Source organism: Terrapene carolina, unplaced genomic scaffold (genome assembly GCF_002925995.2).
Source record: "Terrapene carolina triunguis isolate 2854851 unplaced genomic scaffold, T_m_triunguis-2.0 Scaffold85, whole genome shotgun sequence".
In the NCBI taxonomy this organism is placed as follows: Eukaryota; Metazoa; Chordata; order Testudines; family Emydidae; genus Terrapene; species Terrapene triunguis.
Window position 1 is genome coordinate 41,043,827 of NW_020664436.1, and position 23,696 is coordinate 41,067,522.

Genomic DNA, 23,696 nt, shown 5'->3' on the forward strand with positions numbered 1-23,696 from the left:
CTTATCATTTAAGGCACAATGACCTGTTAACTCTCTAAAAATTACTACTTTGCTTTTTCTGTCATGACTGGTGTAGTATCTTCGATTTTTTTTAGCATATATCATAAAATCTTTTGTTTCCTCGGTCCATAATTCTTGCCATTCCTTCGCAAGCTCCTTTGTGATCACACTTTTCAATTCTTGTCTACTTATGGGTATCTTAATATCCACCATATCCACCGCCTCATTTTTAGAGTTTGTCTTGCTGCTTTGTCAGCCATCTCATTTCCAGGTATTCCGATATGTGCTGGAACCAATTCTATTGTTACACAGCTACCTGCTTCCATTATTTCCATAGTTAGGAATGTTGTTCACTTATGTCATTTCTGCTTTCTAAAGTCCGTGTTCTGAGTGTCATAATACCTGACAAGGAATCATAAAATTACAGCTGCAGTCGGTCACACATCTCTTATCCAGGTTAGTGCCAACATTATTCCAATTAGTTCAGCCATCAGTACAGTCACATAATTCAATAGCCTTTTAGATTTCTGGATTCCAAAACTAGGACTACAAAAGGCTATTCCTACTCTACCCCGTGTTGTATTCTTTTGATCCATCTGTATAAACTTGGCAAAGGTGGCCCCGTTTTTCATAAATTAAGTTCAGAAATTTCATTGATCATAATGTGTGGGTTGTTTCCTTCTCTCTCTTCCCCTCCCCCATACAATTCCAAATCCACCAATGGAGGAATAACTGTCTAGCTGAAATCTCATTTCCTGTGACTAAAAAGTTTTATTTTTATATCTCTCCTTTAACCATTCTTTTGACCCTGATAGTATAAGGACACCCTGGTCCTCCAGGCTTGGGGTTAGGCACAGGGCTAACAACCTGTCCGATTTAAAAATACAAAAACAAAATATGTTATGGAAACAGTGGCAGAGAAATTGACCATTCCTGTGTGTGATGGCCTTCAGGAGTCAGTGACCCGTATGACTACTAGTGGTGAAAGCCGAAAGAAAGCCACTGGCATGAAGACTAAAGTGCTCAACACCAATTCAAAAACCAAACTTGGTTTTTGGAACATACGGACAATGTACGAAACAGGGAAGCTAGCTCAGGTCACAGCTTACAAATTCTGGATGTCAGTGAAAGCAGATGGACAGGATCAGCAAGATTAACAAGAGCCTAGGATGAAACTTTACTGTATTTTGGACAGGATGATGGACAACACCATAAGGGTGTTGCCATCCTTTTGAAGAAGAGAGTGGAGCATTCCCTGCTTCAGTGGAAGTCCATCAGCAGCAGACTTATGAGAGCTAGACTGAAAGGGAAACACAGTATCACCCTGATTCAGTGCTATGCACCAACAGATGACAGTGATGAAAAAGCAAAGGACAAATTCTACCTTGCATTACAGGCAGAGTTAGAGAGAGTACCATGCCACGACCTATCGTCATGGGAGAGCTGAATGCCAAGGTCAGTAAGGACAACACAAACAACGACAGAGCAATGGTAAGACATGGGTGTGGCACCATCAATGAAAACGGAGAGAGTCTTGTTGATTTCTGCAATATGAATGACTTAGTCATTGGCGGAACCCTATTTCAACATTGTGAAATGTTGGTGTTCTCAAAATGGCAGAGATAAGAACCAGACTGACGATATGATGATCATTGACAAATGGCGACATTCACTGACAGATGTGAAAGTGAGAAGGGGAGCAGATGTTGGCAGTCACCACCACCTTGTGCCAGCCTCCATCAAGCTAACTGAGAAGTGCAGTTAAAGAACAGGTTTCAGGCACTTGCAGATAAAGAAGAGGAGGGGAATGCAGATGAGATCAACAAAAAGTGGGACAAAGTAACAATTTATAAATGGAGCAGTGAAGCCCGTCTAGACTAGAGGCAGAAGAGAAGGAAGGAGTGGATTACACCCAGCACATGGAATGCCATAGAAACCAGAAGAGCCCTGAAGAAAAAAGCTTTAGCCACAAAATCCCAGAAGCTAAAGGACAAATACCACCAGCAGTATAGCAAGGCACACTGAGAGGTCAAATGCCTTGTGAGAGCGGATAAACAACATTATATTGATGATCTGGCAACACAAGCAGAGGATGCAGCTGCTTGTGGTGAACAAGGAACTGTCTACATGCCTTATCAGTGGTAAATGGCAGACACCAACAAACATTCTCATTGGGAACAAACAAGGCCACCTACTGGCAACAGAAAAAGAACAAGAAATGCATTGGACAGAGCATTTAAAAGAATTGCTGAACAGAGAGCCACCTAAAGAGGAAGCAAATATCCAGGAGGCAGAAGATCTTGATATCAACACAGACACCCCAACTAAGAAAGAGATCATTCAAGCCATCAACTCCTTAAAAAATGGGAAAGCTCCTGGCAAGGATAGCTCGAATGCAGAATTGTTCAAGATAAATCCTGAGTTAGCAGCATCTATCCTGGCCCCTCTATTTACATCAGTCTGGGAAAGGGAAAAAAGTGCCAGATGAGTGGACCAGTAGGGTTATAGTGAAGATATCAAAGAAAGAAACTCTCAGGGATTGTAATAACTGGCATGGTATCACATTTTTATCTGTGCCAAGCAAGATATTGTGCAAGATCATAATCCAGCATATATCCGAGGCAGTTGATAGTATTCTCAGACAAGAGCAAACTGGTTTTCGGAAAGGGCATGGATGCACAGATCAGATTTTAACTCTACGAAACATAACAGAACAATGCTTAGAATGGGAACAACAACTCTACATAAACTTAAGACTTTGAGAAGGCTTTTGATAGCTTTCACAGGACCAGCCTATGGTGCATTCTGTGGGCATATGGAATCCCTCTCCGTATAATCAACATCATCAAAAGCTTCTATTCCAACTTTACATGCATCGTTGATCGCAGTGAGCTCTGTTTTTAGGTCAGAACAGGAGTACATCGGCGTGAGTCATGTTTGCAATCCTTTTCAACATTGCCATTGACTGGGTAATGCGGTGTACAACAGAAGATATGCCAAGAGGCATTAAATAGACACCCTTCTCATCCCTTGAAAACATGGACTTCGCAGATGATCTCGCTCTCCTATCACATTCCCAACACCATATACAAGAAAAAAACAACTAGACTCAACACATTCAGCCAGCAAATTGGACTGAAAATCAACCGCAGTAAGACCGATATCATGACCTTTAGTACTGTCTCACCGTTACCAGTACGGCTAGAGGATCATATTCTCACCAATGTAGAAACATTCACATACTTGGGCAGCACCATCAGCCAGGTCGGTGGAACAAGCCAGGATATTTGGAACAGAATCAGTAAAGCCAGGAACACCTTCAGGAGCTTAAATACAATCTGGAAATCATCAAAATACAGCACCAAAACCAAACTCAAGATTTATCAGAGCTGTGTACTTTCAGCACTACTTTATAGTGCAGCATGCTAGGGAAATGAGAAAGTATGACATGTCCAAACTGTCGTCTTTCCATACAGTCTGCCTCAGAAAAATCCTTTATCTTTTGGCCCAGAACAATCTCAAACGAAGATCACACAGTGCAGTCAAGAAAATATGAGGCGTTGGAGATGGATTGATCATGTGTTTTAGCAATAAGATGGACACCTGAAGGCGAGTGAAAACAAGGCTGCCCAAAAACAACATGGGCAAAGAGCTGTAGAAGCTGAACTGAAAAACCCTGGGGCACAGAGGGGGAACCATTGAAAGACTTGCCAGAAACAGATAGGAATGGAGGAGCTTAGTCGCTGCCCTAAACGCCAGAGGCGTAATGGGAACGATGATTATGGTTGGTTGACTGATGAGTATGAGGCAGTCAGGGCAAGTCATATCACTTTGTCTACTAAGCTCCCAGTAATACTTGTAAATCAGTTGTGTACTTCCATTGGCATGATTTCCTTTTGCCCAGAAGGTTAGAGCTAATAGTTTCATCCTTAGATTTATAGATGCTTCCGCAGTGGCTGTTTGCAGCACACACACTAATGATGTTGTTGGCCAGCAGTTCCAAGTTTCTAAGAGTTGTTTTTGAGGGTGAATCAAAAGCTTGGCATCTGTAGTCTAAAACTGGATTAATCCAATGCTCAATACATCATCATCAGTACCTTCTTATCTGCACCCCATTTGTTTCCAGCTATGCTTTTAAGTAAGTTCATCCTACTTCTGTACATTTGTATGATTATCTATGTAACCTTTCCAAATTAATTTAATAACAAACGCTACTCCTAGGAACATTATTTTTTTTTTCCACCGTAAAGAAATAAATCCCAGTCTTCCCTTTTTTTCTTCCTGGTTGAAAGCATTTGCTTAGTTTTTGCAAGCGAGAATTTAAATCCCCAATCCCTTCCCCACTTGGAAATCCTCTGGAGTGCCTCATTTATCTTTCATATGGTTACTTTTAGTATTTATAGTTAGTCCATATAGCACAGTCATCTGTGAAAAGGGAAATACTTATTCCCATCTGCACAATTTCTGGGAAGTTATTTATCATAATGGAAAACAAAACAGAGCTAATAATACTCCTTGTGGAGTTCCATTTGTAAGCATGTAGGTTTTTGATAAAGCTGTTCCCACTTTGACTTGTGTAGTTCCATCACTTGAAAAGTCCCTTCGCCACCAAAACATTCTCCCTTTTATTTCAATTTTGGCTAATTTATATTGGAGGCCTCCCTCCATAGCATGTCATATGCTTTTTCAGTGTCCAGGAAGACCGATATCATAAAGTTCTTAGTTCTTTATGCTTTTTTGTACCTCCATTTCTAGTCTCACTATATACGTTCAACCATGCATCTTCCTTTTATGAAACTACTTAGTACTGTTATAGTATCATTTTTATCCAAGTATTCCACTAGTATAATTTTTTACCATGATTTTCCCCACACATGATATGAGGGCAAACTGAACTGCAGCTCCTTTATCTGAGCCTGCTGAGCTCTGATTGGCTGTCACTAGCCCTTGAAGGACCTGATGTCTCTAGCTTTTAGGATGAGTGCTCCAGTGAGGTGTCTCTAGGTAGGCCTGGAGGACCCACCTTTGTTGCTCTTTTCATTCTACCTTGCTGCTTCCTAAGGCAGGGTGTAGCGGAGAAGCATGGCCTCTAGAGAGGCTACGAAGGCCTGGTGCATCCCATCACAACCAGATAGTTTTTTGTTTTTTTTTCTCTTAACTTCTTCCAGAACTTAAGATCAATAAAGAGCATATTCCTCAAGAATGGTAACAGTCACATAGCACAACAAGATTCAATCCTGAATGACTAAAACAAATTATATGTTTTTATTTTTAAGTCCATTAGAGAAAATATCAGTAAGAAGATTTAGAAGATAATGCATGTTATTTACAATCCTATTTCTAGGCCCTGGTGAAAACCCTTAGAAATCTTAGTTACAAAAGAGAAATATTAGATGACATCAGAAAGTTTAGCCAGGTATTACCGTATAGAATCTCCTGGTCTTTCCAGATTCTGTTTCATGCTTCCTGTGGGGAAAATACATTCATACATTTTTTAATTTATTTATTCATTTATTTTTAAGACTAGAAGGGATCACTGGCATTGACAAACATCTGTAAGCACTGTAGTGCTGGTAGGAATAACATGCCATAGAATTTCACCTACTAATTCCTACATCAAGCCCATAACTTCTGATTGAGCTACAGCATATTTTTTAGAAAGACATCCAATTTTGATTTAAAGACTTCAAGGGCAAAAATCCACCATATTCTTAGGCAAGTTGTTCCATTTAATTACCCTCACTGTTAAAACTTTGCACCTTATTTCTAGTTGAACTTGTCTAACTTCAGCTTCTATACCTTGGATCTTCTAATGCCTTTTTCTGCTACAGTAAAGAGTCCTCTACTATCAGTCTTCTCCCCATGTAGGTTCTTGCAGACTGTGATCGAGCTATCTTTTACTTTTCTGTTGGATAAAGTAAATAGATTACGTTTCTATAGTCTCTCACTGTAGGACAGGCTTTCTAGACCTTTAATCATTCTTGTTGCTCTTTTCTGAACCCTTTCCAGTTGGTCAGCATCCTTTTTAAAGTGTGTACATGAGAACTGGACACAGTATTCCAGTAATAGTCTCACTAATGCCGTATACAGTGGTAATACCACCACCTTACTTCTCAATATTCCCCTGCTTATGCATGCAAATATCACATTAGTTTTCTTGGATCTGGTCTATACTACATCTATCAATAGACCTACATCGCTCTGGTCAGGGTTGTGGATTTTTCAGCCCCTGAGAGATGTAGTTATACTGACCTTCCCTCCCTGTAGACAATGCTATGTCAGCAGGACAGCTTCTCCTGCCAACATAGTTAATCCACTCCCTGAGAGGCGATAGCTGTGTCGATGGGAGAGCTCTCTCCCATCGTCTTAGAGAGTCTTCATTAAAGCAGTATGGGGCACAGTTGCATCGGTGTAGCTTATGCAGCGTTTTAAGTGTAGACTTGCCCTTAGTCACAGCATCAAATTGGGAGCTCGTGTTCAATTTGTTATCTATCATGACCTCAAAGTCTTTTTCAGAGACAGTTTTCCAAAATACAGCCCCCCCCCCCCCCCCCCCCCCCCCCCCCCTGCAATTGTGACCTACATTCTTTGTTCCTAGATGAACTACCTTGCATTTGACTGTAGGAAAACAAATGTCTTCATCTCTTAAGGCTTGTACACACTAGTGCTTACTTTGGTATAACTTCAGTAGCTCAAGGCTATGGAAAAGCCACCTCCCTGTGCAACATAAGTTACACTGACACTAAGCACCAGTGTGGACAGCGCTGTGTCAGCGGGAGAAGTTCTTTTGACACAGCTACCGCCACTCAGGGAGGTGGATTAATTATGCCGATTGTAGAGCTCTCTCCCCTGGGCATAGAGCGTCTGCACTAGTAGTGCAGCTACATCAATACATCTGTGACGCTGCAGCAATTCTACTGTAGACTAGCCCTTAGTCAGTACAGGTTTCCCATCTGTACTGTGAGGATAATAGTGCTTTCCTTCCTCACAGGGGTGTTGTGAGATAAATACATTAAAGATTTTGAGGCAACTGGGATGCTCTGGTAAAGGAGGATCCTATAATTACTGGAGAGAGAGATGATGGCAAAATAAATAAAAATATCAAGTGGGGGGGCTTTTGAGTTTTTAGGGGAAAACACTTATAGGTGTTAAATGATCACTCTTGAAACAATTTTCATTGTGCATTTCATACTTGGGTTTTTTTAAAAAGAAATTGCAAACAAAAAATGAAAAATCTAACTTTATTTTCTGATCTTTTTACACTTTCTTTTTAAAGGTTATCAATTGGCAAACAGCTCTTCACATCCCACCTCAAGCTAAATTGACTCCAGAGGCTTCTGACCTTATTATCAAACTCTGCCGAGGGCCAGAAGACCGCTTAGGCAAGAATGGTACAGATGAAATAAAAGCTCATCCATTTTTTAAAGCTATTGATTTTTCAAGTGATCTACGACAGCAGACTGCTTCATATGTTCCTAAAATTACACATCCCACAGACACATCCAATTTTGACCCAGTTGATCCCGATAAGTTATGGAGTGATGATAAGGAAGGGAATGTAAATGACACACTTAATGGGTGGTACAAAAATGGGAAACATCCTGAACATGCTTTTTATGAGTTCACATTTCGAAGGTTTTTTGACGACAATGGCTACCCATACAACTACCCAAAACCCATTGAATATGAATACAATAATCCACAAAACTTGGAGCAGCAATCAGATGACGATGATGAGCAGGCAGGCAAAGGGGTTCAAAATCGTGATCTAGTTTATGTTTAGCAGAGAAGTTGAAGATATTTGAACCGTGTGTTTTGAAGTTGGGATTTTTCAAAAATCCCCTGTGATGAGAGAATTAACATAAGATTGCTTGGGTAAATATATGCACACTTTATTAAAAAAAAAATTACCATTATCACAGAGTTCTGTATTTTTGCTTTCTGTACATTTTGTTTCCCCAAAATGCAGGGAAATCATTTTAAAACGTTAATTTATTCCAGCATTATTAATCATTAATTTAGAAAAGAATTTGTTAGGAAAAATAAATTATGAACTGAGTTATATGATCAGTTCTTTGTACTTTAAGTACTCAATATAGGAAATAGTGATTTCTTAAAAGGAGATGCCTGTTATCTATTTGTACATAGGCTAAATATTTTTTTTTAAATCTTTGTTCCAGACTTAAACAGTTCTGCCTTGCTTTGACCAAATATAAATCTTATCATACACTTACAAAACTGATACCTCTCTGATACAAGGCTGCTGTACCGTGGCTTCCCACAATATCAAGCTCCATTGTTAGCAAAATTAAGCCTGTTTGGTAAGTAATTCCCAGTTAGTACAGCTTTGAAAATAGGAAGCATCAGTCTCTGTTGTAATGTGACTATAAATGGTTTAAAAAAAAAAAAAAACTTAGGGTTTTTATTTATATTTAACTTAAATTTATATTGAAAGCTATAACTAGATTTAGGGCACTGTGATACCTAAAACCAGTAATAGTATTTACTTAGTAGCAATTTAGCTCTCTCCCTGTCAGCCCCCCTTAAAGATGTGGGAGGAATAAAGCTTTAGAAAAAAATAGCCTGAAATCTGCTCCAACTTCATTTTTTGACTGAAGCCAAACTGTACTGTCTCTAAAACTCTGTTCCAATCAGAATAATTATAGCTTGAAAAATTGTTTTTAAAATGGTTCTATTTCTTGCTCCAGCCTTTCAGTTGGTTATGAGGAAGGATTGAGAGTATGATACATGGCTTTCATTAGGCTTTGGTGCTGCGAAGACCAGTTTTATGTGTTAAACCTTAACCAGTGGGAAACACTGCTGTGTGTGTACCTGGGAACAAACAAGTTAAGCTGTTTGCTTCCCCCTTGTTACATTTGTGTCATTGACAGCTTAATTCAAAGCAGATTTACCTCTGTGGTGTTTGATACTGCGATAGCAGATGCATATAATTCTGAATACTGGTTTCATGGCATTCAAGCAGCAGCTGAGCAGAAGTTCTAGTATCACAGCCTTAAGATGCAAAATTAATAAGCCTTTTGTGATGCTCAGAGGGGAACACACCACTAAACAGCTGTCCCACTCACAAGACCAGCAGTTGTTTCAGGTGTGGAAAGAGAGAGCAATGCCCCTCGATCCCATAGCCAGCAATTTTTTTGAGGGACAGAGGGAAATGCAAGTTGTTTTAAAAAAAATAAATAAACAAATAAACATACTTTTAAACAACCACAGTTTCCCCACTCCTGGGTTGAAGTCCTATCTGTTAATATCAATCAGACATTTTTAACATCAGTGTGTCTTGTTTACTCCGATCATCCAGGCCATTATACTAGTATTCTTGCTCCCTAAGCATCATGAAACCACACTCAGAGCTGGTATCACAGCAGTGTAAGGAGTACGTGCAGTACCACTATGGTGCTATCGTGATAAGTCTTTTAAAAATAATTTTAAGAAGAGAGTCCTGTTTTTATGGATGTTTACTTATCTTTCTGTTCTGAAGCATCTATCATGGTCAAAAGATATTTATGTAAAAATATGCATTCCTTATAATAAAAAAATAGCTATTTATCTATAGTCTCAATAGGACATGAATCAGTAAAACACAATTCAAGTCCTGTATGCCTGTCTTAAAGAAAGCTGTTCTGTCTCAACATTTCTAAGATCTATAATGTTTAGCTTCAACATTATAAAATGGATGCAATATATAAATACTTCAGCTTTTTATTTTTGTTTGTAAAAATAGGCTTTATTTCACAGTAAATAATCATTTAAAGGACTCTCTTCATTCATAATGTTGGTAAGTGTCCCAGTAAAACTGGTAGTTTTAATCTCCTTTACTTGTCCTGCAGTAAAGTGTAATATATTGCTAGTTAAAACCAGTTTAATCAAGTGAGCATTATTTGTGGGCATGTAATAAATAAAACTTCCTTAGACAATGTTGTCATCTTTTAATTACAAATACAATTTTTATAATTGATTATCTGAGCATATTTCTCCTTTCCCAGTCCATCAGGATCTAGACTTGTGATTGGTCTTAGTCAAACAGTGATGGGTTTAGCTGAAGAAAGATGTCCTTTCCAAGGCACTTCCATTCTACATAAGGAAGTTAAATCCAAAAGGAATTGCTATTAAACCAAAATAATTGATATTTTAAGCTAATATGCATGGTACTGAAATATGAGATACCGCTCTGCCATTTTGAAACACTTAAATATACATGTCCTGAGAAACTGGTAGTATTTCCAGTTTTTCTATTATCTACCATTAAATTTCTGATACTCCTAATTTCTGAAGTTTGCAGTCTAGATGCTGCAGTACTCCATAAATGTATTTCTCTCCTGGATCTCCCAGCGCATTATAGTGCTAAGTCCTGCTCTGGGAGAACAGAAAATATCCTCATAAACAATTGTGTTATCTCAGCTCTCCAATGTATTGCCCTGCGCCCATGTGTGAAACTCCCATTGACTACAGAAGTAGTTCCAAACATGGATCCAGGACATGCTGTGACCTTTAGTGTCTACTGTTTACAATATTGATATTTCAGTCCTTCATAAATTTTGCTCTAGAATCTTCTGGGGCATTGAAATTCAGATTGATCTTTGATCGGACTAGTTCATATTGACAACAGAGGAGAGATGCTTAAAACCAGCAGCTATGAGATTGTATAATCACAGTTTTAGTTCGGACTTCTTGAAAATATTTTCAATTGTAAAGAATTAAAATGAGTCATTTTATTGCCTCATGTATACATATAAATTGTATTTATAAAATGTTCTGTAATCATGTAACTATTGTAAATACTGTTCTGATGTATTGTTCAATGATATTCTATCCTAGGGCAGGCCCTCTTGCTGTATCTTTTCTATCTTCATATTTCTAATAGAATCAATAGAATGTATGACTAGAAAGTCATTTTGAGACTGACTTAAAAAAAATCTTCTGCTGTTGCTAATTGCAAAGCTGAGAGTGGGTATGATTTATTTTGACTTAATTTTGTTTAGTTATTAGCTAATGCAGTGGCTGGGTTCTTAGATGCTGCTGCTATTACCCTACATACCATAAGACTCAGTTCCAAATGTTGTTGGCATTTAAAATCAGACATTTAATCTGTTTGCTTTAATTCAACCAAAGCAAAGAGAGAACAAATTTCAGTCAACATAATGGTAAAAATGTTATGAGTGCCTTAACATGCTTTTGAGCAAAGGCACTATTCAAGTTTACTATTGTATTGCGTGTGTGTATATATGTCTTTTGTATGATAAATGTTCTGTTGACAAAACAATACAATTTTATAAAATGATCCTAGATTAAGAGAAGGAATTGCAGCCTTCGTAGACAATATAAATCATCTTTGCATACTTCTGAATGTAACAGCTGTTGGTAATCAGTGACATTCCCTATAACTGTTTTATGAATGTTTCATTTTTCTCAAAGTCAGTTTCTCTAGGGTAATATCTGCTGGGATAATAAAGAATAAAGTACAGTAAATCTTTTTCCTTATAAATGGTAAATAAATTCTGGTTCTACTAATCAAATACATGTTAAAATTTTAAATTGTTCAAAAGTTGTTGGTCTTCCTCTGTTCTCTTAAATCTGTGCAAATGGCTGTACTTGGACATAGAGATCAGAAACTATCCTAGAAGTTCTGTACCTCAAGTCACACAATAATTGTAATTTGTCATTCTTCTTTCTCCCCCTCCCACCATCAAATAATTAAAATGGCCCTGCTCAAGATCTACTTATTCAGTGGACAATGAATGGGTATGCAGTCTGTATAGACTGTACATCATGGACAACTAACTTCATAAATTATTGCTTTTCTTGGAGATCTAGATGTAGTGCAGCTCTTAACTTATGAAAATCTAAATATAGGACATTGATTTTTTCTTTGATAGGCTTCAGTTTAAAGTGTATATCTAAAAATGAAAACAGGTGCATAAATCCATGCTTTACTAAAGAGGTATGTTACATGCTAGCTCCTCTACCAGACTTGGACCTCTTGGGCTTGAAATAAAATATAGTGATAGTTTTGATGTTCTTGAGGGGTGAGTGACCATGTGACAGTTAAAACAAGAAACACATAGACTTTGCAAAGGAACTTTTTAAACATATCCACATTTTACTCCCAGAAATATAAAAGATTTACAGATCTATTGAAAAACAACAAACATCTAAATGCAAATCCTATCTCAGGCTGATCTCACCCATCTGGTTTGGGTCTGAGATCTGTCCATGTTCAGGGTAGGTGGAGACTCCCGTGTCTCCAATACAGCAAGTCCTTGCTGCTGGTGATAGCTGGCCCCTACACAGAAGTTCTCTTACTTATATACACGGACTTGGTCCTGATCCCCTGTTCCAGCTAGGTTGGAGTTCACATACTCAGCCCCTCTTGGTTCACAGGGAGAGCCTGGTAAACCAAGACACATCATTAGCAAGTCAGTAGTCCTTAGGGTCAGTCTGGATGGGTCATTCTGTGTTAGATCTCCAAGGTGAAAGCTTCCTTCTCCAGCCTTGCTATGTATCACCTTTGGCTATGCATGTATCACTTTAAATTGGCTCTTGACAATATAGGTCCATACACAAACTGGAGGTTCTACTCCACAATGCAGGTTTACAACCCCCCTCTACAGAAAGGATGTGGACAAATTGGAGAGAGTCCAGCAGAGGGCAATGAAAATGATTAGGGGGCTGGGGCACATGATTTAGGACGGGAGGCTGAGGGAACTGGGCTTATTTAGTCTGCAGAAGAAAAGAGTGAGGGGGGATTTGATAGCAGCCTTCAACTACCTGAAGGGGGGGTTCCAGAGGATGGAGCTAGGCTGTTCTTTGTGGTGGCAGATGACAGAACAAGAAGCAATGGTCTCAAGTCACAGTGGGGGCGGTCTAGGTTGGATATTAGGAAAAACTAATTCACTAGGAGGATGGTGAAGCACTGGAATGGGTTACCTAGGGAGGTGGTGGAATCTCCATTCTTAGAGGTTTTTAAGGCCCATCTTGACAAAGCCCTGCCTGGGATGATTTAGTTGGGGTGGTCCTGCTTTGAGTAGGGAGATGGACTAGATGACCTCCTGAGGTCTCTTCCAAACCTAATCTATGATTCTAAGAAAACAAAATGGAATTCATAAAATGACATTCCCAAACCCTCACACAGGTTCCTTCCATTAATTTTAGAGGTGCTTTGTGCTGGTCTTGCATATCTTAGTGAAGAAATCCAGCAGAAGAGAGGAATGTAAGGGCTCTGCTCTGAAATGTGTATTTGAATAAAAAAAATTGTTTTGACATGTTTTGTTCTAAGAAAATAATTTAAATTGGCATGTAAAGAAACTGGAGAATGGTCAGGGGGTTGCTAAAGGGAACAGAGCAGAGCACCCTTGCTCCTGACTGCAACTTTAGCAGGGTCCTGTCTATGCATGTTTTGAGCACTTACTTAGATTTAAATTGGTTAGAAACTTAGCTCAAGCAAAATAAAAATATAGCACTCAATCTTAAGTAAGTATCTGCTTTAGGGGATTGCACTGATTTAATTAAATCAGTTTGCTTGCATTTAGCTAAATCAATGCAACCAGCCCTATGGCTCCTGAGTGAAGCTGGAATTACTATAGAGAATGATAGAATTACATAATTATTCCTTTACATTTAGGACATGGCGGACAAAAGAAATTTTGGGGGATTAGTAGGAGTGTGAGCATGGCTCACAACTTTGTCACATCACTTAAAAGTTTTAAAGTAGAGATTATTCTACTGGGTCTTCAATTTCAGGGAGTCCAACACAGATTCCTAGTAGTGGGGACAAATGGAGCTTGATGCAGCACTTCCAAATGGACTTCCTGACCTAAAGTGCAGAGCAGGCACAGCTTGTATGGTATACCTTGAGTGGCAAACAAGGCACATTATCTCAGGCTCCACGTATCTTGCCCCCCAAACAACAATGGGGGAAAAGGTCAAAAGGATACATCAAACATGCAGACACATTGTGCCACACGTTTATAATTTTTCAAATTCCCTTCTTCCTAAATAGGTATGTATTCCATTGATTTAACAATTTACACCATTATGATGTAATTTTATTGCCATTCAGTCTGACTTGATTAAAGGGACACTGCCAGGTTAAAAGTGATGTCTTCTAAAAGACAAATGCTCTTGTATTACTCATAGATTAGATTAGTAATGCTAATGATTTTCAAAACAACTTTTTATTATTTATATTTATGTATATTACTCCATAGGAAATTAAAAGGATTTAGTTCTGCTTTGATTTATAGTAATTTTCTAGTAGATTTCACTTCTAGGTTCTAATGCACTACCACAGTGCTTGAATGCTCAGTTGGCAAACACTGCAAGATAGTTAAAAAATATCCATTGTATTTTGTTATGAATATTTGTATTTGTCTTGGATTGCATAAACATTTTTTTTAAAAACTAAAGCCCAGTCCTAGAAGGAGCTGAGAGAGTGTGTGTGAGTGTGCCTGTGTTCCCTTATCAACTGTTTTTGAAGTCCAGGCTAAATCTAAAGTGACAGTTCCCCTTTAAACAGAAATATTTAAAAGAGCCTCAGCTGCCCTAACTGAGCCCACTCTGCCACAAATGGCAGAACAAGTGAAAGCCATGTCAGCAAAAATATGGTCACCTTGATCGATCGGTTCTTCAGCCCTCGTATAGATTGCGCCGATCACAACACGTCTTCCATTCTTCTCATATCCTGGCCTTCCTTCTCCATGTGCAGCCATGTCTTTTCACGATAAAATCTTCCCATCTCTTTGGAGGTCGGCTGGGTGGTCGTTTCAGTTCCCGGAATGGGTACCACTCGGTGAAAGCTGCAGTCCATCAATTGTCAGTGAGCCTCGCTATATGCCCGGACAATCGCATTTTACTATGCCTGCTCTCAACAGCGACGTCCTGCACTCCACTCTGCTGTCTCATCACTTCATTGGGGACTCGATCGCGGATTTAAATCCCCAGAATTCTTCTTTCCATCACCCTCTCCGTGACAGACAGTTGCTGCTCCTCTGTCTTCGTCAGCGCCTATGTTTCGCTGCCGTACAACATTGCTGGCAGTACTGTTGAGCTGAAGAGGCTGGCACGAGTTGCCTTGTTGATTTTTCCTTCGAGGACGTACTTGATAAGAATTGAATGCGCACCAAACTGCTTTCTTTCTTCGTGAGAGTTCACCTTCCTGATTGTGGCGCATGTTAATTTCTTGGCCCAAATAGACATATTGCTCAACCTAAAAATGTTCAACTTGATTTGTTTTTGAGGGTAACAGGCAGACATTTGTTGATTTCTTTAAAGCAAGTGACTCCCCCCACACTCTCCCATAGCAAAATGAGGACACGCTTTAAGGACGAAAGCTACTGCCCACACACCACATTTTGGGATGCCAAATCCTTTGTTTTGAGGGTGGTTTTTTTTTTGCTTACATGGTTTGGGGACAGGTGGATGCCAAAAGTTTTCCCCTATAGCAGTGGTTCTCAAACTTTTGTACTGGTGACCCCTTCCACATAGCAAGCCTTTGTGTGTGACCCCCCCACCCCCAATAAATTAAAATCATGTTTTTATATATTTAACACCATTATAAATGCTTGAGGCAAAGTGAGGTTTGGGGTGGAGGCTGACAGCTTGTGACCCCCCCCATGTAATAACCTTGCAACCCTGAGGGGTCCCAACCCCCAGTTTGAGAACCCCTGCCCTATAGACAATACAATACCTAGTGCTAGCCCTGAGTACAATGTTCCTGTCAGCCAAAGCTACCCCTTACTAATTTGCCCAGGGCTTGCTTTGAAGAGTTGCATGGTGAGAACACAGCTGACTAAGCTATAGCTACATTCTCTCTGTTTGCAATGGTGGTTCGATGATAGCCTTCTGGCCCGCTAGGCGGGAAGTTTGGGGTCGAGTCCTGGCCCGTGCAGTTATGAATATCTTTTTGATTCACAAGAGCGGGGGGAGCCAAGATTCTGTTTGTTGTTCTCTGCTCAGTTTCCCCACGGACGGGCGATTGCAGACCGCGGGAAGGGAGGGGGACGCGCCACGCGCTGACAGCGGAGTCCCTCCCAGGGCCCTAAGGTGGGGTCCAGCCCATACACTGTAGCAGGGAAAGCGGGCGCGCCGCGCAAGGCTTCCCGGAAGTGACGCAGACAGATTTGCCTTCGAACGGGCCACAAAGAGACGCGGCAGCCGCGGGGGGCGGGGTGGTGGAAGGAGTTGAGGCCGAGGAAGGGGGGACGCGGAGAGGGAGGGGCGCGCGCGCGAGAGAAAGAGTGGCGGCGCCGTTACGGAGCTGACGGAGCGCGCTGGAGACGAGTGAGTGTCAGCGCGTCCCCGCCCCTTGCCCCCGGCCAGGCAGGGGCTCCCGGGGCTGTGGGGCTCCCCTGCCCGCCGTTCCTCCTACGGGGTCTCCTCAGCCCTCATCCCCGAACTGCCGTTGGACCCCAGGGGCTTGCGTCGGCGCGACCCTGCCCTCCCCCCCCCGCCGCGCGCTGAGGCGACGGGGGCTGGGAAGGTGCCGGGTTCCGGATGGGGCGGGGCCGTGTGTGTGCGCGGGGCCAGCGACCGGCTTGCGGATCCTCGGCTCACCCGGGCGGCGGGGAGGCCGCTCCTCGCCCCGCGGCAGGCGCCTCCGGCTCCTCGGCAGGCGGCCCCAGGCGAGTCGGGCGCTTCGTGCAATTGTGCCCGCTCCTGGCTGCAGCTGCCCTAGAGCGTTAGGTCGGGTTTGGGGGAGCGGAGCGCAGCGCTGCGGGGGCCGGTGTCCCTTAGCGGCCTGGGAGGGTGGTGATCGGTGCTGGGGGGATGTCCGTGTATACGGCATGTATCGCTGTTATTCCCTTGTCATCTCAGAGGCGATTTCTTCCCTCCGACCCCGCAGTTGGGCCCCCCGCTGTTGTGTGGTGTTGAGGTCATGGCTGAGAGACCTAGGACAGTGAGACACATTTAGGGAAATCATTTTGGCTGTGAATTGGAAATCTCTGGAAAACAAAAGGAAGAAAGTCTTACTTGGACCTATTCTTGAGGCGGTTTAGACTAGACAGTCCTAGCCTACCTCACTCGTTTCGCATCTCAAATTAAGGTGTTTTGCTAAGGAAACTATAAACTAAGGCGTAAAATGAGGCCTCTGCCAATAAAAAGGATCATGATGAAGCAAAAGCTCCTTTAATACTCCACCCGATCACTAGTTGCTATTAAAATATTTGCTAATTTAACTTTTTTCAAAGTTCTCCACCATAGCTGTGCACTCCAAACAGCACAATTTTTATAACATCCTGCAATCCCTTGTCATTCCTGACATTTTTAAAACCTTTTTAAAGACCTCTGACGAAGTGGGTATTCACCCATGAAAGCTCATGCTCCAATACGTCTGTTAGTCTATAAGGTGCCACAGGACTCTTTGCTGTTTTTAAAGACTGTGATCAAACTGCATTTTCTATGTCAGTTGCTCCGGTAATTGCTGTTATTGTCTATACCAGTCATACTTATGACAACTTGTAGCTTGCCATGTGCAGCCCTTATCACATGTGCTTTTATTCTTCTGATAAAGTCAGAGGCGGCTAAAAGTTTTGTGGGGCCCTGGGCCAGAGCAAGTGGGGGCCTCTCCCCACCCCTTCCACCTGCAATTACCCCTAGTCCTCCCCCCCTTGCTCCTGCTGGGGAAATGGGGTTGGGGTGCAGGGGCGTCCCTTCCTCCCCAGCAGGTGGAGCAGGGCAAGCCCCCCGTGCCCCAACCCCACTCCCCGGCAGGAGCAGCGGGGGCAGGATGTGGGGACGCCCAATTGGCCAGGGCCCCTGGCACAGCCCCGTTGGCCTACTAGCTAATCCACCACTGGATAAAGTAGCTTAAAACAAGAATGCATGTGCAGATGTATGTCAATTATGTGGTACAGAGAAATAAATTGGCTCTCACTTATTCATTGTATTTCTATCAGAATCTAAGTATGAAATAATATTTTAGGGTTCACATATACTCTTCTGTTTATATAGAATAACTTCGATTTGGCACTTGTCTGTTAGAAGTCCTTTTTTATTTTTTCCTGTCAAGTTTGAGTCTTTCAAGTGAGTCAGTACAGAATGCTGCTTACTCCCTTACCTCAGAGGATCTGAGATGCATTTAGGCAACCATTCTTGAAACACAGACCTTTTCAGTTAGTAAAATAAGAAGGGCTGTTCCAGAATAAACTGTTTTTTAAAAGATGCATACCACTTCAATCTATTAGGAAATAAACCACTGGCACATTTCAGAAATGCACACATGGCGCGGGGCGGGGAACAGAATTGAAAACATGAACCAGAATACATAGCACATAGTCCTGAGAGCAAACACATGCACCTAATTTCACATCTAGTATTCCATCTTGGTAACTAAGATACAGTTGCCAGACTTGACTTAAATCCATTTGCTGATATTGAGGGCCCTCATGAGTCGAGAGAGTGCTAGGGGGCTTTCCATAAGTTTCTGCAGAATTTAAACTTTTTTTAAAAATAGTCGATCTTGTACTTAATAAAACTTTCTGAATGTGAACTGATACCATGATTTTCCTGAGTGTGCATAACAAATTGAAATAATAGAAACTGCCTAAGGCCCAAAAAAACCTGGCTCTAGCTTAGTCTAAGCAACCAGGTTGTGTGGTGAAGTGTTCCTCTGGGCTTGGAAAAAAATTCTTAGGCCTCTTTGTAGCATTGGAACTCTTCCATTAATGTTACTCTGGCCCTAGGACTGCCTCTAGCCAACTTGTGGTGCACAGTTTGTGGATAGAGTAGATCGTGGCTCCATGTTGTAGCTGATACAGCAGCAGGCCCCCACATACCAGCTTAATATAATATGTTGAATACCATTGTGGAACTGGATTTGTTTAAACCTGGTATGTATGTTGGGAGGTTAGGGGGTGTTCAGCCACTACATAGACTTCCCAAATCTTGTATGGTGAAATTGCACAGATTTGGCTACTCGAGGGCTCTTCTAGGGAGAAAAAAAGCATGATTTGTCCTTAATATGTGTGAACTACTGTACTACTTTTAATCTCAAGGATTAACAATGGGATTGCAAATGCCAAAGCCTTTTTCTTTATCTTAAATTACCATGAGTCTTCAACCCGTACCCTGCTGGATGCACTTCAGGCACTTAATGCAAGTGGACTAAAGTCTATGGCTAGTGACAGGATGATTTGTCAAGAGTTGTAATTGTATTTCTATATTAGTAATCTCTGGGAAATCCTATGCATTATATTCTGAATAAGTTATTTTAATTCTGAAACCTTTTTTGGGGATTCAGCATAACATTGCATTTAAGAGGGCAAAATTCCATGTGGATTCTTTGCATTGTTTCCTGCCTGGTGGTGACTTTACAAACTCATCTTCACCGTAGTGGCTTTGTCCATAGATCACTTCATAGAATACAATTCGGGGAATGGTTCTAATTGATAAAAGTACTATGTAGAGTAGACTATCTGCTTTATTGTCATCTAGTTCCACTGAGCATATAAGTTAAAATATTTTGTCTAGTAAAGGAGTTGATTTTCTTTTCCTTTATTCTAGTCTTGTCATAGATTTGCATATGCTTGTTTGTATATGGAACCAGTCTGGGACAGTTCTGAAAGACAATATGTATTTCCGAGTGTCTAATTCTGTAATGGTAAAGAGGAAATAGTTTACACAGTCCACTTAGCTCATATAATCTATTCTTGTTCTTTAAAAGACAGTGTTGAATATAGCGCTCCACTAAAATGGTAACAAGCACAGTTTAAAGATCTAGGATCAGTGTGCTATCCAACAATATAAATGAAGAAAAATTGATAGTAAAACTATGATGCAAATATGAATGCATTGTGCTTTGGTATTTATGAAAATCATCAATTATCTGCTGCTTTGGCATTTTAAATTAGCCTACATTACGAAGGCAAATACCCTATGTCCACACTGCAGTTCACGGTGTGATTGCAGCACACCGTACCTGTATTATCTTTACCCATGCTAGTACAGCTAAAATTAGCAGTGTAGATGCAGCGGCATGAGCTTCAGTGCAAGCTAGCAAAGTGAATATGTACCTATTTTTAGCTGTTTGTCTATCTGTACTGCAATCACACCTTGAATTGCAGTGAAGACATAGCCTTGATTACAAGACTAAACCTTGGGCAGCAAATAGATTACATTCTGTTAGTGTTGCTTCTTTAGCACCCACATCTAAACTGACAGCCCTCACATAACTTTTGGAGAAACACCTGTGTTTTGTTGAAACAAGCAAAAATCCACTGATTTAACTGTCTCTCTTCCTACTCATATTCTCTGCCTATTTTGTTCCTTTGCATATTGTTTACTTCCTTCATTTTTCTTTAACTTGGAAAAGTCAGTTAGTGGACCAGTACAGCATCAATCTTTTGTGTTCTTACACCCATTTTCCTGGCTAGGCATTCCATGCCTTCTCTTCTTTCCATTCAGGGATCATTCATTTCCTTTGTTTCCTCTCTCTTCTTTGTGACTCCACATATTTGGAAGAAAAAACACTCATATGGTTGAACTGTTTGTTTCCCTGCACAGATTTATAAAGAATGCCTGCTCTGAGTTCCGCACTGTATTTATTGTATATGGCTATGTTGTGGTTTTCTTACTCTTTATTTTGAAAGCCTAGTTCTACATTAGTAACATGCCATTACTTGATTTAAAATGTTTAGTAGCATCTTGCTTAACTTGTTATTTCAGCAGGTTTAGTCATCAGTTTAAAATTCATGGGACAGGCAAACAGGTAGGATGACCACATGTGGAAATGCTTGATCTTGAATATTGCTATTAAAACCTGTGGTAATATCTGTAGTGATCCTTGATGAACTTTATGTATTTTCTCCTACATAACAAGAGACCCTTACATAGATTTCTTCTGAAAACTTAATTTAGATTTTGGGAAAAGGTTTTAACTTAACTGTTCCATGAAAGGGAACTAGGCATCACTGAGTACAACTGCAGAGCATGTGACCGTGAGCTTCCCAACAGACTTGGGCTTGTGATGCTAGTGCTCTTAAAAAAAAAAGCTACATAGGGAACTCTCCATAGGCCTCAGAGCTGGAACTGCAAATTCATAGCGCTGTCTCTGTAGCTATTTGTAGAGTGCTGGGATGATCCTTATAAGCTCCAGTCTGTCAACCAGGGATGGGAGACTCATTAGCCTTGGCTGTGTAGATGTGTGTATACCTCAGTGAAGACCTCTGCTTAATATGCACCTGTGATCAAAAAAGTAGACAAGAAGTTAGGATGTATAAGAAATGGCATAGAGAATAATATGGGGGAAAAAATGCCATTATGTGAATCAGTGGTGTGGCTTCATTTGGGATATTGCATGTAGTACTTCATCTCAAAAAGGATATAGCATAATTAAAGGGCATTCAGAAGGATGATGAGACTGATTTTGGGGCATGGGAAAATTCACATGAAGACACTGAAAAGACTGGGATTGTGTCCCTTAGAAAGGAAAGATAAGAGGAAGTGTGATCATAGGCAGAGCTGGTGTTACTGCCCATGCTTCAGGTTGCCCGACAATTCCCATTTTAATGCAGTGTTTACACTTGCGTATAATGTTGCTGAACTTTAACTATTCAGGCTGAAATTTCCCGTGTCAGTTGTCTGCTTCAATCTGAATTTTTGGGAAAGTTTGAGCTAAAATGGTACAGCCATTTCCAAGAACAAGGTTAGGGAATACTAGACACTGTTTTGCCCATGTTCAACAAAATTCTTTCCACTGTTCATTGGAGCTCTAACACCTCCATGCTTTGGAGCAGGGACTTGAAATTTGGCGGGGAGGGGAGTAGTCTCCTGAGTGTCAGGGATGTGCCTATTGCATCTCTGTGAAAACTGAGATATTTTTTCATATGGTCAGTGGCAGCTAGTCAGTTTTGCACCTAAATTCTTCAGAGTCCAGCTGTACCAAGCATGCTTTCTCCCAGGGCTGCAGGGGCTGAGAAGTACTTTCCCTTTAATTGCTCCTCCCTGCTGCTCTGGGAGCAACTGTAGTACTGGGCACAGGAACTGAGCAGGGAGACTTTCTCCTGTACTCTGTGGACAGTGGTAGCACTGGTAGAGCCAGATAGTTTGGAGGAGGAGGAGGAGGAAGCAGCCACACTGGAATGCAGAAAGGGAGGGATCTGAGGGGAGGGTTGCAAGAGTCAGTGGGTGGGGGTAAGCACAGGAGGAGGAGGAAGATAGGAGCCAGTTAGGGTTGGGGAGGAGTGGAAGGGGGCTGAGGTTTATTATATAGGTTCAGAAGGGAAGGGGGACAGAAGCCACAGGTAGTGGATTGGAGCAGAGTGGGACAGGCAGAAGGGTCTATAACAACGTTTTTCAAATGCAGCCACTACGGGCTTTTCTTGCAGCCATAGCCTCCTGGAAGGTGATGGGGGTGTGGGAGGGTGAAGCAACTGCCCGTCCCCCTGGGCTGCCAGCAGGGGTTGGGCCCTGCCCCCCTCTGGAGCCAGAAACACCCGAAGAGCAGGCAGCTGGTGTGAGTTCTCCGCCTTCCTAAGGGCAGTGGGGTCAGGCTCCCGGCTTCAGGCCTGGGGTAGTGAGTGGCAGGCTCTGGTTGTTGGGCTTCAGGCTCCAGCTACGCAGTGGCGGGCTCCATCCCCTGGCCCTGGTCTCACCACTCCCCCCATCACCCCTGGCCCCCGCTGCCTCCTCTGGCCCTGGGCTTCGGCCACGCAGCGGTGGGTTCTGTCCCAGGGCTTTGGCCCCAGCCACACGGCAGCGACTGCTAGCCCTGGGCTCACCACCCCTACTCGTCACCCCTGGTCCCCGCTGCCTCCTCTATCCCCACGCTCTGGCCATGCGGCGGTGGGCTCCAGGCCCCAGCATCATGGTGCTGGGCTCCAGTCATGGGACCCCAGGATCTGGCCATCGTCCCTGGTCCCCCACTGCGTCCTGTGGCCCTGGGCTTTGGCTGCACCTCAGCAGGCTCCAGTCCCCAGCTTCAGGCTCAGGCCCGGACCCCAGGCTTTGGACATTGGGCCTGGGCTCACCACCTCCCCCACATCACTGCTGGTCCCTGCTGCCCCTACTGGTCCCTTACCCACCTGCACCCATCACCCTGGCCCCCGCTGCCTCCTCTGCCCCTCCCATCCATTGCCCCTTGCCCCTGTTGCCTCCCTACCCACCTCCTCAGGTGTCAGGGCCAGGGCCGGCTCTAGGATTTTTGCCGCCCTAAGCAAAAACAATTTTGGCCGCCCCCCGCCCCGTTTTTTAATTACCCCACTCCCAGCCCGCCTCAACTCCGCCCCTTCCCCAAACCCCCAGCCCTGCCTCCTCCCCCCAGGCTCTCAAGCCTGGGAGGGAGGGGGAGCAGCGGCGCGCGAAACAGCTGTTTCGCGCGCCACGGCCCCTCGGGATCTCCCCCTCCCTCCCAGATTTGAGAGCCTGGGAGGGAGGGGGAGACTCCGAGTGGCCGCGGCACGGGCGCCGCTTCTCCCCCTCCCTCCCAGGCTCTCAAGTCTGGGAGGGAGGGGGAGCAGCGGCGCGCGAAATGGCCGCTCGGGATCTCCCCTGCCCTCCCAGGCAGCAGCAGCGGAGGTGAGCTAGGGCGGCCGCAGCACATTTTTAGGGGCGGCATTCTGGCGCCGGCCATGCCGCCCCTAAAATGTGCCGCCCCAAGCACCAGCTTGTTTTGCTGCTGCCTAGAGCCGACCCTGGTCAGGGCTGAGTAAATCTGCTGTGAAAAGTGATATTTGTATGTTAAT

General features: G+C 42.5%; 2 protein-coding genes across 5 annotated transcripts in view; both read left to right on the plus strand.

Moving 5' to 3' along the window:
* LATS1 (large tumor suppressor kinase 1) overlaps nt 1-9,195 on the plus strand; it is a 38,537-nt gene extending 29,342 nt beyond the window's left edge. For both annotated transcript variants that reach the window (XM_024200258.3, XM_024200267.3), the window contains exon 8: nt 7,277-9,195. In XM_024200258.3, the coding sequence (XP_024056026.2) occupies nt 7,277-7,783 (507 nt within the window). In that variant the 3' untranslated portion in view covers nt 7,784-9,195. The remainder of the gene's footprint in view (nt 1-7,276) is intronic.
* A 7,049-nt stretch (nt 9,196-16,244) lies between these two features.
* KATNA1 (katanin catalytic subunit A1) overlaps nt 16,245-23,696 on the plus strand; it is a 37,762-nt gene continuing 30,310 nt past the window's right edge. For 2 of the 3 annotated variants that reach the window (XM_024200216.3, XM_024200234.3), the window contains exon 1: nt 16,245-16,296. The gene's annotated coding sequence lies outside the window, so the exon portion shown is untranslated. The remainder of the gene's footprint in view (nt 16,297-23,696) is intronic. The other variant, XM_024200226.3, reaches the window with a different exon arrangement.